This window comes from Cebidichthys violaceus, unplaced genomic scaffold (genome assembly GCF_023349555.1).
Source record: "Cebidichthys violaceus isolate CVI_PGR_0920_01 unplaced genomic scaffold, fCebVio1.0.p SCAF_10, whole genome shotgun sequence".
Lineage (NCBI taxonomy): Eukaryota > Metazoa > Chordata > Actinopteri > Perciformes > Stichaeidae > Cebidichthys > Cebidichthys violaceus.
Genome location: NW_027176263.1, coordinates 7,670,132 through 7,682,530, shown reverse-complemented (window position 1 = coordinate 7,682,530; position 12,399 = coordinate 7,670,132). Strand labels below are relative to the sequence as shown.

The 12,399-nt window shown below is 40.6% G+C and overlaps 1 protein-coding gene across 1 annotated transcript in view; it reads left to right on the top strand.

Moving 5' to 3' along the window:
- The window catches only part of khdrbs2 (KH domain containing, RNA binding, signal transduction associated 2), a 59,938-nt gene that overhangs the window by 28,824 nt on the left and 18,715 nt on the right, over positions 1–12,399 (top strand). The window contains 3 exon segments of the mRNA XM_068717831.1: positions 2,177–2,323; positions 9,532–9,659; positions 11,628–11,811. Of these exon segments, the coding sequence (XP_068573932.1) occupies positions 2,177–2,323; positions 9,532–9,659; positions 11,628–11,811 (459 nt within the window).

The following is a 12,399-nucleotide window of genomic DNA, read 5'->3' as shown; positions in this document are numbered from 1 at the left end:
TAGATCAAGTGAATCTGGACACATGGCCGAACAACTTTATCAATTTGGATGTTCCTGGGATGTTCAGACAGTAATCTTAAACAATTAATGTAGAAACTGAAATGGAACTGCACCTGCTGTTTGTCTCCATCATGGTGACGTCTGCATCGTTTCCCTCTCCTTTCTCTTCTTTCTCCCACATAGACAGAAGGATCTCAGAGTGTGTCTGTGATCACTCAAACATGAGTTGTCATTCCTCACCTGTCCACTAGGGCTCCTTGTTTGTCTGCCTGGCACACCTGATGTGGATCAACTCAGTCTGTGCTTGTGCGCACTGATGATCCTCCTCATAGAACATGTAAATCATAAATAATACCATTTCATCAGTTGTATCAGGTCCATTCAAACCGGCTCCCCCAGATTTCCTTTTATACATTATACTATTTATGCTACGGCTAGGCTCAATAAGCTACTTAATGATATTTTTTTTACTGAGAGTTGTGCATGCATCCATATCGCCCTGCAGTATGCCTAGCTAATCAACATTTCAACTGCTTTCCATCTTGCATTAATCCAGAGTTGTAACTATACCTGGATTGTGAGACTAGATAATCATTGCCTTGTTTTAAAATGATGTGCGCCTATGAGGAGGGCCATCACACCCATATATTTTCTGGACTGGTCCATACAGAGGCTGCTGTGCGTCAAGCTCTCTTGTGGGATATTTCAGGTGCTCTTGGAGGCCTTTGGTTGCCACGGCGCCCTAATCAGCCGCTGAGTTCGCTTATGCCTCTGGCCGGCTCTGACAGAAGCCCTCCTCAATCTGTATGTGATATCAATTTCTGATACAGCATCAGTATCTTTTTTTTGTCCCTTGTTTTCTCTTCTGAAGGGCACTGTTGCTGTCATTTTTTCTCCTTGATTTTTCCTCAAATCCATTTGTCACAAGCGGTCACAAAATCATGACTTGAACTGTATGCCAATGTCTGAGTCACAAGAGGTCAATCCATTTAAACATTTCCCAGAGCTGTTTTGAAGTTGAGTCTGCAAGAGCGGTCATCACAACAAATCACAAAATGCAATTTCTATCGAGGCAAAGAAAATACCTAACAGCATCCCGATGCCAGACTCTATGACCGAGCTCTACTATCTAGTCTGTTATTCTTGTAGTATTTTCCTGTAGTTGTCAGATGATCAGTAATTATTCTCTAGAAGTCAAGTTATTCCGTAAGCAAGTGAGAAAAAGCGCGTCTTCCCAGTGATGAATCCAGTTACTCTTGTCTTGAAACTAAATCATAAATGTTACTGTGGGTCGTGGCCTGTCTTTTTAAGAGGTGATTATGATGAAAGGACTTTTGTGACATAGCAACATCTCTTTATTTTCTAAATTATTTTTGAGCAGGAATACTTTGTTTGGCTAAATGTTGATGTTTAACCGAGCCAGCAGCATGGCTCTGGGGGTGGCAATGTCCGTCTGTTTGTCGGGCAGTCCACCATTCTGGTCCAGACTGAAATATCTAAACAACTGTTCGATGGATTGTCATAAAATTTTGTGCAAACATTCGTTGTTACCTGGAGGGAGAAAACAACTACTGAAATAAGTGATCCTCTGAATTCAAAATTGTAATTTGTCTAGTACTTTGGTTACAAACATCTGCAAAGCTACTTGTGTTTAGATCTAATTAGCAAATGTAAGCATGTTCACACTCTAAAGAGTACACATGGTAAACGTTATACCTGCTTAACATCAGCATGTTCGCATTATCATTGAGAGCATGTTAGCATGCTGACATAAGCATTTAGCTCACCCCACTGTTGTGCCCAAGTATAATCATCACAAAGAGACACTTGCATTATCAGTTGCATCAAAAAATTGTCCAAACTGTCCAGTCATTAATCAAACATTAAATGTCAATGTAATTAAAGGACAAATGTATGTTTTATCCATTATATAATTCGTTTTGTATAATATAGATGGACTGAAGATAAAATCAACAGGTCATAATCGTTCCACATCAACCTGCATTGTACAATATAAAGAAAATTGACTTCCAAATAAATATTGATGACACATCATTATTCAACAGTGAAGCTACTACATGTTAATCCAAACATGATTGTAATATTCTAATGTTATTAAACAACATGTATTTTATTTAACAGTTAAAATCCTTCACTTGCTCTCTGTTTTCCACAGGAAGAAGAATTAAGGAAAAGCGGCGAGGCCAAATATGCCCATCTGAGTAATGATCTTCATGTTTTAATTGAAGTCTTTGCTCCACCTGGAGAGGCCTATTCACGCATGAGTCACGCCTTGGAGGAGATTAAAAAATTCCTAGTTCCAGTAAGTGTAATACTTCCTCCTGATTTTCATTCCTGTGTGCTACACGAACATCAGTCATTATTGCATACTTCCCCACCAGGCTTACGAACACAAAGAGTTTACAGTATCCAGGGTTTGTTAACACAAGAGGTAGATATGCGTGAAGTTGTTATCTGTTTTACAACCACTACCCAACACTGCATTCCCTCATTTACAAATGAAAAATAATGTATTCAGCAATTAAAGTGCAGTATGGAAAAACTTGCAAGACTCCAGCAACTTATAGCCCGGAGAACTACGGCAATAATTAATGTGCATGTTGTGTACTCTTGTTGAGTTCAAGCTGTAAATATTAATCAAATGTGACAAGCCTAATAGAGGAATTGTGCTGGATGAGTCCACTTTATGGATTTCATACTTTTACCTGTACAGAGTCAATGTTCTTACAAGCATGCTTTACTTCTATACAGTCTTTCCAAGAATATAAAAGTATTGTGGCAGAGTACCAACTCTCGCGTCATTGTAGTAACCTGAGAAAAGATGGGGCACTGCGTATTCTAAATTATTCTAATAAGAGTGCAGCAACGCTTTTTAATTAGTGTACACACAGAATTGGCTGTAATACATTTATTTTTTAATAGGTTCACGCATTCAATAAGCACAGACAATTAAGGCTAGACAACAGTTTCTTTTGTGAAAATCTGCCAGAAGAACTAATTATGCAGGGTGACTACAGAAAGATTTAACAAAGTGACAAAAGGGCTTGAAATCATTACTTTGGATGAGAATGCACTATTAAAACCTCCAATGCTGCTTTATTATTATTAATGTTAATGAATATTGAGGGGAAAAAACATAAATCGAAGTTACATGTTGCTTCCTTTCATTGTCTTTTCACAGTGAGTATGAACATAGCCCCAGAATATCAAGTGAAGTTCCTGACGTCCCTTTGTCCCTAAATTCAGCTTGTACCATGTCCACATGTCAATAACAAACATAAAAAAATAAAGACCATACCATCTATTTCACAGCACATGCTTGCTGCTTCAGGGATCTTATGGATTTGCAAATAAACTGCACATAATGCAGCACAACAGGCATCTGTCAGTATCCATAGTGACAGATGTTTCCTGCCTCTGGTGGAGAGTGGCAAGTGCGTCCTGCTGTTTCTTGTTTTTACTGCTTCACTGTGTAGGACGGAGATGGTTACTGTGTTGTCAGAGTGATATTTCAACTAAATTGCTATTGGGGATTGGTTTGGTTGAAAATAATCAGCATGGATTTACCAACTTGTTGTTAATTCAACTTGTAATTCTTATATTTCCAAAAGGCAGAAATAATGTAAATTTGTTTATTTGATCTGATTAATTTAAGAGGAACTCCACAGATTTAACACATCAAAGACTGTTTACTGGTGTGGGGGAGTACTACTGAATTTATCAAATAAATAAGTTGTAAATCCTTTTGTGGCCCCAGAGGAAACTGTGTGAAGTCTGATACATTGCCTCAAGTGACATCACTTGAGGCAATGTATCAGACTTCATTTATGTGGTTGGTTGGTTGGTTGGTTGGTTGGGATCGAAGACTAAAAGTTTCAAAATGAAACAGATCTGGAGGTGTGGAGTCTGTGAGCTTACGAGACCATATATCCAGCTGCTCATCTCCCCTTGAGGCTCGAGGCTGCATTAGGCCGCTACAAGCATAACACTCCCAGATCTCCAATCGAACTATCAGTGGTCGTATTGCATTGTGGTTAATGTAGGCACCAGGTCTGACAAGGAGGAAAAAAATGCGTTTAATCGGTTTTGTCTATGCCTGGTTGCACAATGTTGGAGGATGGCCATTCTAAATTGGTGGACTACTTTTTTTAATGTATTTGACATCAATGTGTTGCCAGCTAAGCATGTGAAATGTAGAATGTAACACAAGTCGGCCCATGAGGAAAGATGGACTGAATTTATGACCCCGCTAAAAACATGCCTGATTTGAGCCAGCTGGTGTGCAACACTACTGCTTTTCACTGCCGGGCCATCAGGGAAACTAGCACTGCTCCAGAGGCCAATCTACCCCTTCTGGTGTGACATTATGCTTCAGAAACCAAACTCAGGTCAAAGCGATGCAGCAGACACAATCACAGGGACGTGTAGCTCCCACAATGCCACTTGTGTAGTTAAGTGACTTACACTGCTGGTTGCAGCTGAAAACCTAAGTTTGCACCACAGGATGTGAGCAGAGGTGAGTGATTTGTGGTGCTTCCCTTCATTTCTGCTATTCTCTCCTCTCACCTATCTCTGAACAAAATCTCAAATGTGCTCCATCTTCTACCAAAATAAAATAATTTGAATGTGGCCCCACCCCCATGATGTCTGAAAACAAATATGTCTGAACTAAAACCTGCGTTCCACTGAGCTCATATCTACAAAACAGGAAAAAATTATATTCATTTTCTTACTTTATGATATAATTCACAATCATTTCAAAATAACAATCACATGAACAAGCTGTTACAATACATTACAATAGCACATGCATCATTAGCGTGCTATTCATTTAGTCCTGAGCAGAAACTGAACACACGGGCCGCCAAGAAGTACAGTTTGCCTGACTGTTGTTGATGCGACTGAGGAGAGAAAGCTCACCTGAGCGGGAGCCCTCAGATCTGCCGTGAAGCAAAATCTGACTGCAGAAACGCTGTCAGTGCTGTCAGCTCACAGTTATGCAAACAGGAACCTAATCAGTGGAATACAGTATTTACAGGAGGAGAGTGAGAGGCGGTGGAGAAGGACCGAAGCTTCTGCTCTCAGCTGGATGAGTTTGTGGCCTTCATCTTGGGCCAAACAAGATATGTGGTACTAATTTGTTTTCAAGACAAAAGCTAAATATACATGCTATTAAAGCTGTCTGTTTTGCGTTTGAATTTAATGTAATCCATTTGATCCATATGATCCCAAAGAAAGAGACTGAGCACCAACTCTGAAGATGGTTCTGCAGAGACAGGCACATACGCACAGTCCTCTGCATTATTCTCTTCAGCAAAGATCCAGACTGTGCCGTGTTCTTAACAATGCAGGGCCAATTTTACTGTGGAATGAATGAGGGTGCAATTTGTGTTGAGTTCACTTTAATAGAGCTCGACATGAGTAAGAATACATTTTTCACTGTGCATTGATTGTAGATTTTGTTCTGGTCGTGCACTATACATAGGTAAATGCAGTTCTCAGGTGTAGTGGTATCACACTATGGCTCAATTATGCTTTCCTGCATTCTCAAATGTAGCTCTGATTCTTCTCTGTATTCAGTCACCACGGATGGTCACGAAGCAGCTAAATAAAGTGAAATGCACAAGCAAAGGGCCAAATAATGAAGATTCATAAATGTAAACTTCTGGGATCACCAAATACAGAATTCAAGTCCAGATCAGCCAGTTCATTTGTTTGGAACTGAAATGAGCGGCTCATAATGATAAGGGTATGTACATGCAGTAAACAACTTAAAAAACATCATATCAAGATGCAGATAAACAGCTGCTGCAGCTGCTTCTGCTCCTCTGGTTCAACTGGCCTGATGGGCTTTGGGAGAATGAGAACATCGTTCAGTAGGTTGTTATGCAAGACAGCATGTACTGTGCAGGGTTTCTAGACCTTCTTTAGTGTTTAGACACAGCATGCGCTGTGCACTGTAGGAATTAACATTGTCTCTAAGATCTCATTTTGTCTTATTGCAGACCGCCATGCACTGGTCTTTCTTAAAGTCTCTTTCCCCACTGCTTTTACGTTTAAAAGGTGCAAGATGCGAGATTGCGAGGCATTCTATTGTCTCTCAACATAGCTTGCAGCTAACGGCGCAAAATAATGGCAAAAATGCTGACAGAGCTTACCTGAGGGGAACCGGAGGGTGGGTGCTACGTTTCCGTGATGACGGCGTTGGTCGAGACGGCATTATCAACTGTAACCGCCGTATGAAAACCGAGCACAGCAGCAGCCACGAGCTAACCAGTGGGGCACGCTCACATGCACAAACATACACGTGTGGCGGGCCCGGCTATGTCAACAAAGCAAAGAGAAGCTCGGATAACAACACAGAGAGAGAAAGACAGCGTCTTTATTTATGCTCAGGTAGACATTACTCCACTATATCTCTCCATAGCAAATAGCTGTTACTTTAATAAAGCATGGCCTGTAACAATATTAGTCTGAACCATTTGTGTATATTTGGAAGTTGACACAGATTAAATCCTTTTTGGGGAGTTTCAGCAAACTCATCGTTCCAGGCTGTCATTTCTGCATTATGAGTGAATATTTGTAAAACCATGTGTCCCTGTAAATTGACCCGCGTGCCGGCTGTGAATGGGAACATGATGTATTACACACTTATAAATTCTGCCAGTCGAGCAATGCAGACACGACACTGTGAGAGATTTCTTTGTCAGCTGATCTAACACGAGATACATTTCAACACACATTTTGGTCGCTGTTGGAAATTGAAATTGGTTCATTCAGATCGCAGGGTGCCATAAATCTGAATTTATCAATACGCTGTATATCACCAGTGAATTCTCAGCTCTGTCATCCAAAGAAACCAAGGCATCTCCTGACATACATACATCCGACATCTTCACATGTGACAATAGTGATCTCATTATCAAACAGTCCTTGTAGCTTACTTGAGTTAACCATATTGGTTGGGCTCATCAACTAAGCCTGGGACCCCCACTGACTCGGACTCTTTTGTCCTCAGACAATTACATACATTTACACATCCAACACTTCACTTGAAATAGACACTTGACACTATAATAACATACTTATTTTTAACATACTCTTATATTGTTTGTTTATCATATTCTGTGTACATTTTCATATTTTTATTTTCAATTACGTCTTATGCTATTGCTCTGTGTTTATTGTCATGCACCAATCACCAAGCCACATTCCTCGCAATTCCTTGTGCAAACATACTTGGCAATAAACCTTGATTCTGATATTAGTAATCAAACAAAGGCCACAAGGCTGATTCAAAAACTGGGATTGATCTGATGTCTTTGTTTGTTTATCCATTTCATATTTCCATGGAGGTATGTATTGACTCAGTACAATCACATCACTAGATGCCTTAAGGTCTCAGAGGAGATCAACATCTCTTCCACTGAGATTGATTATCCAAAAATGTTGAATTCATTTACATTTTTTGTCAGAAAAATGTCCAATGGGACAATGGGAGCAGTTCTTTCATGAACGGTCCTGCAGCCAACAGACGCGTATCAATGAGATGTAAAGTCGAGAAAAGGAAATCAGTCAACACAGCCAGCAACAGAGACGTGTAGCAGGTGTAGACGCACACACAAGAGGGATTGGTATCGCCGGGCTTCCTGTCCCGACCCCTTAAAGTCTACGTTTAGCTCCGTGAAGGGCATCTTGTGTGTGTACAAGGTGATGCATGGTCAGAGTTAATCTCAGCGAGCAAACAGTCTGACCCGAGAAGCCTCAGCATGGGGTTTATCTACTCATGTTAACGCCTCTGTCAACAGTCAACTTTTACAAGCTCTGGCAGATTTGTTGTGCTTTGGATATGCTGCCAGCTTTAAAATTAAAAGCCCTGCCAGTCTCCTTCAAACCATCAGAACGCTTTAGGCCCTATTAGTTCATTAACAAGAGAAGCACATGTGTGCAGTGTGTCAAGTGTTTTGGGAATCTGCCGTGAGGATTTTTTTCTTCTTCTATTTCTGTGACACGCGGGAGTCAAAATCTGTTCATCATATAGTCCCTGTATGGCACCTATCCTATTACTGTAAAAGGACAGCTGGCATGCGAGACAATGATGCTGAAGTATTACATGTGCAAGGTGTATGAATATGCAAGTTCACAGTCGTACATAATAATTTAATTCTAATAATCGGCTTTTGTTAAAGATCTGATTACATTCAGTGACAAACATGCAAATCACCGAGTGGGCAAACACTCTGCGGTGATATCCTTGTGACTTTGTGTGGTGTAGGTGGGCTTATAGATATATAATGGAAATACACAGAGTAGCATGAATAGAAGGCGTTAAAGAAAGTAAAGGGTGACATAATTCACCAGAAAGCCTAGATTATAGTGTATGTGTGAGCTGTAATCTCCCTCGAACAGAGGCTGCACAGTATCAGTCTGTCCTTCACTTATCAACACACTCTACACAGAATAATACCTCATTAAATAATGTGCCGTTCATTTACTGGTCGGATTAACGCTCTCACAAAGATGTCATTCACTCCATGTTGGAAAAATTCATGTAGCCCAGGAGAATTTGTTTTCAACTCTTGAACGGTCTCACACTTCTGGAAACAAACTCTTGCACACTGGGTCCTACGCTGTTGGTCCGACTATGTCTACAGCGGTTTTTAGGCTTTCTTGCTCTCATTCCAGTACCTGACACCTAGTCATACAGTCAGAAAGACCCAACAAAGTCACAAACACTGACGGTTGGTTGGTTGCTGCCTTCGTCGCTTTGTTGTCATTATAAAAAAAAGAAAGTAAAAACATTTTGCCCGAGGTATCAAATCGTGTGGGCTTTGCTTATGTGTTTCTGAGAAATAAGCTTGTTTATCTGTCAGCAATGACAAGATAATGAATATTGCTTTGTCCACTCCCCTATCTGCTGCATAATGAGCCGTGTAATGTTTGATAACGGGTTGAGGAAAAATGGGTTCAGAATCACAAGATAACAATATTCCCCACAAAGTTGTTGAAACTGTCAATTAGCGGCTGTGTGCCGACTATATTTTTCTGTTGCTTGAAAGTGACAAGTAGGTTTTTTTTAATTTGATTTCCCTTTCATGTCCTCGTTCTTCTCAACATACAGGTTTGGGAAATTATGTGGAAATCTGATTATGTTGGTGATTTTGTCTTCCAGTCATCCGGAAGGCATTTTGTCAAAAACTCACACTAGTTCTGCCAACCCCTTAACAGAAAATATGTTTTTTTAAATCACACAAACTTACCGCTACCAATGAATCCACATCTTTATTTATGGAATATGTATTGTTTTCACTAATCACTCTCCTGCATTAAGTGTCCAAACATAAACCAAAAGAAAACATTCCTCATTGAGTATTCAACGCTCACCATGTGTTTCCCGTGAGCATCAAGATCATTTTGATTACGTGACATTTGCTGCTGTTGCGAGCATCTGTTGCAGTCGGAAGACAAATGTCCTTGTTTTTGAGACCTGCTGTATTTTGTTTCCCGCAGGACTACAATGACGAGATCAGACAGGAGCAACTGAGAGAGCTCTCCCTGCTCAATGGCTCCGACGAGTCGGGCAGAGGAAGGAGCGCACAGGGGAGGAGCGTACGACCGGCAACTGCAACATCCACGGGGTAAAGCACTAAATACAGTGTCAAAGAAAAGAGTATTTTGTGAACACAATAATTAGGGCATCTTAAAGTTCAACATCTCTAAAGGTTACTACTAATATGAAAGATTTCTGAGAAAATGTGGCAGTCTTCATCTCAAAACACTTCTGAAACACTCGTCTTAAAGGGTAAGACTAATCATTAGTATATTGTGTTTTGTTTACAGTACTAGCAGTTCACATAATGGTGACAACTCAAAGGGGTATTTATCATCAGGGCTATTTTTTCAGACTTGACAATAATTTTCTTTGGAAGTACAAGAATCACATCTGTGTACATACGGCAGTTTTTGTAAGTGCCACCAAGAAACTCTTATTTTGGCACAGTACTCATGTCGAATCCTTATGGAAAAATATAACTCATAACGGATAACACAGAATGAATCATGAATCAAATTATAATATTGGCAAAATACTATATCCAAAAGTCTAAAAATGTTAACTCAAAACCTGTATTTCTTTTTAACTGGTTGACAAACTCAAACATCAGAAGACTGATATGCAGGCTTTTTTCAAAATGTTTTTAGAGACAACCCCTCCTTCCTTTAAATCAGTTATGCAACTATCCAAAAGTAGTCAACCCCACATATTTGTTATTCACGGCACTATGACACTTTCTAAACTAAATTTTTATGTGCAGTGTTGTGAATGACAAATACATGGTTTAATAATAAAGAAGGATGTAGCCACCTTCATGGTGAATTTCAGATTAATTGGTTCCCTGGCAAAGATCTGAATATTTCATATAAATGTGTTATTCGTTCTCTTCCTCCTCATGTTGTAGTTAACATGAGGAGTTTTCATAGCTTTCAATTAATTTTCCCCCAGTTATGTCTTCTTCATAACTCAAATATGAGTTGATTTCCATGTCCTGTTCTGTAGCTTGAGGGGATTTTAGGATGCAGGCAGGACCAGCTACAGAAAAACGTAGCGTTAGAGAGCGGTTGATTGGCTTAGCCATGCATGCAGCTGCTCGTGTGAAACGCGGGCCTCATCCAGTCTCCTTTTAAGTTTGTTTCTAGAGCAAACTGTCCGTAATCTACCTGAGACGTGGCGGTCCCTCAGGAGTAACCATGCAGGTACAGTTTACCATGACAGCCTGGCCTAATTCAGGCAGCACATATGGATGAGCTAAATCCTGCAGTAACAATTTAAAGTCACCACCACCACTTCTCTACCTAGATTTTCTCCTTGTGGCACAACGATAAGCGATTATTGTAAATCTCCATGAAAAATATGCACCAGTAATTCCCCTTTGAGTGTCTGTATTTTTGGATCACAATAGGCTGCTACCTAGTGAAGGATGTGCCAGAGGAAGAAAGGGTATCCTAGCCCACCTACATCATGCTGCTGTTAAAATGCTAAGTTAGCAGACAATAGACGGCTTTGCGATGCTAAATCCACTCTTCAAACCCTGTGGTGTTCATGTGGTTCTGCTACTGGACAGTCACACCTCCATAAAAGAAACAATCCACCTTAAATTCCTCAAGCCTGCCCATGTGTCCTTCGGCCTTTAATGTCTCTCTACTACAACCTGAGTGTATTCTGCAGCTTCAGGCAGATAGAGGTGTGATTTTGGACAAATACATGCTAGGCACTGCTCCGTCGTGTTATTGAAAGAACCACGCAGCGCACAGTCCCACAGGCATGTTTGCAGAGCTGACAAAGACACAAAGTGACACTCTCGAGCCCTCTGATCATTACAAGATCTACCTCGGTGCCAGCAGAGGTTATGCTTATCTTGTGTTTCACTGTATGACAACCAGCGACCGAGGCAGCCTGCACATATGCAGCGATAAGAGGGATTTAACAGATTTCTTAATGTCTTCACTCCACTTTTTTCCTCTGAAATCACTGCAGCTTGAAATGTTGTGTGGAGTGAGATTAGTAAGGCGAACTGACGGCATGTTTGTCTGCTTGTTTGCTTTACCAGGGGCCACAGAGGCACAGGAAGGAGTGCAGCCGCCCCTCGGGGGACAGCGGCAGCGACGCACAGCAAACTTCCTGCGGCTGTTTCAACGAGGGAGGTGCAAGCCCCGAGGGCCAGGGGGGCAGCGGGGAGCGCAGGATACAGGCCCCCACTGTTAGCCGTCACACATGAATCATACGACGACTATGTGAGTCCAATCCTCTTTGCACACAGTGAAAAGTATGGCTGATAATAATTTCACTTGAACTGTGTGTAAATTAGACTTGTTTAATCCCCCTCCGTGTGATCTGGAGGAGTTTTGCTTTACACGGAGAGGTAGGGCATTCAGGGACATGTGTTTGAAAAATTAGGGCAAGCAGGAAATTAATTCAATATATATTTCATTTAATTCATTTTAAAAGCATACCAAACTTTTTTATAATGATTTTGGATCCAAGCCACCCTTGATATATTAGCATAATATTAAAATCAACTTGCTTGACTTAAAGGGCCAGTGTAGCATTTTGGGGGATCTATTAGCAAAAAATGGAATATAATATGAACCCTACCTCTACCACAGCGCTATGCCGCCAAATCCTACACCCCATACCTCTAAAAGGTGATAAGAATATGTTATCTTCATCTTTTGTTAGCAAGTTAGTATGGAGTCTAATGTAGTTGCATGTAGGGATCATTTTATCTTTCTCTTTTAAAAAAAGATATACTTTTTATGGCAACCCTTCATGTCTCAGGCAAAAACGAAGGCATCCGATTTATGTTGCTGTGCAGATTTATA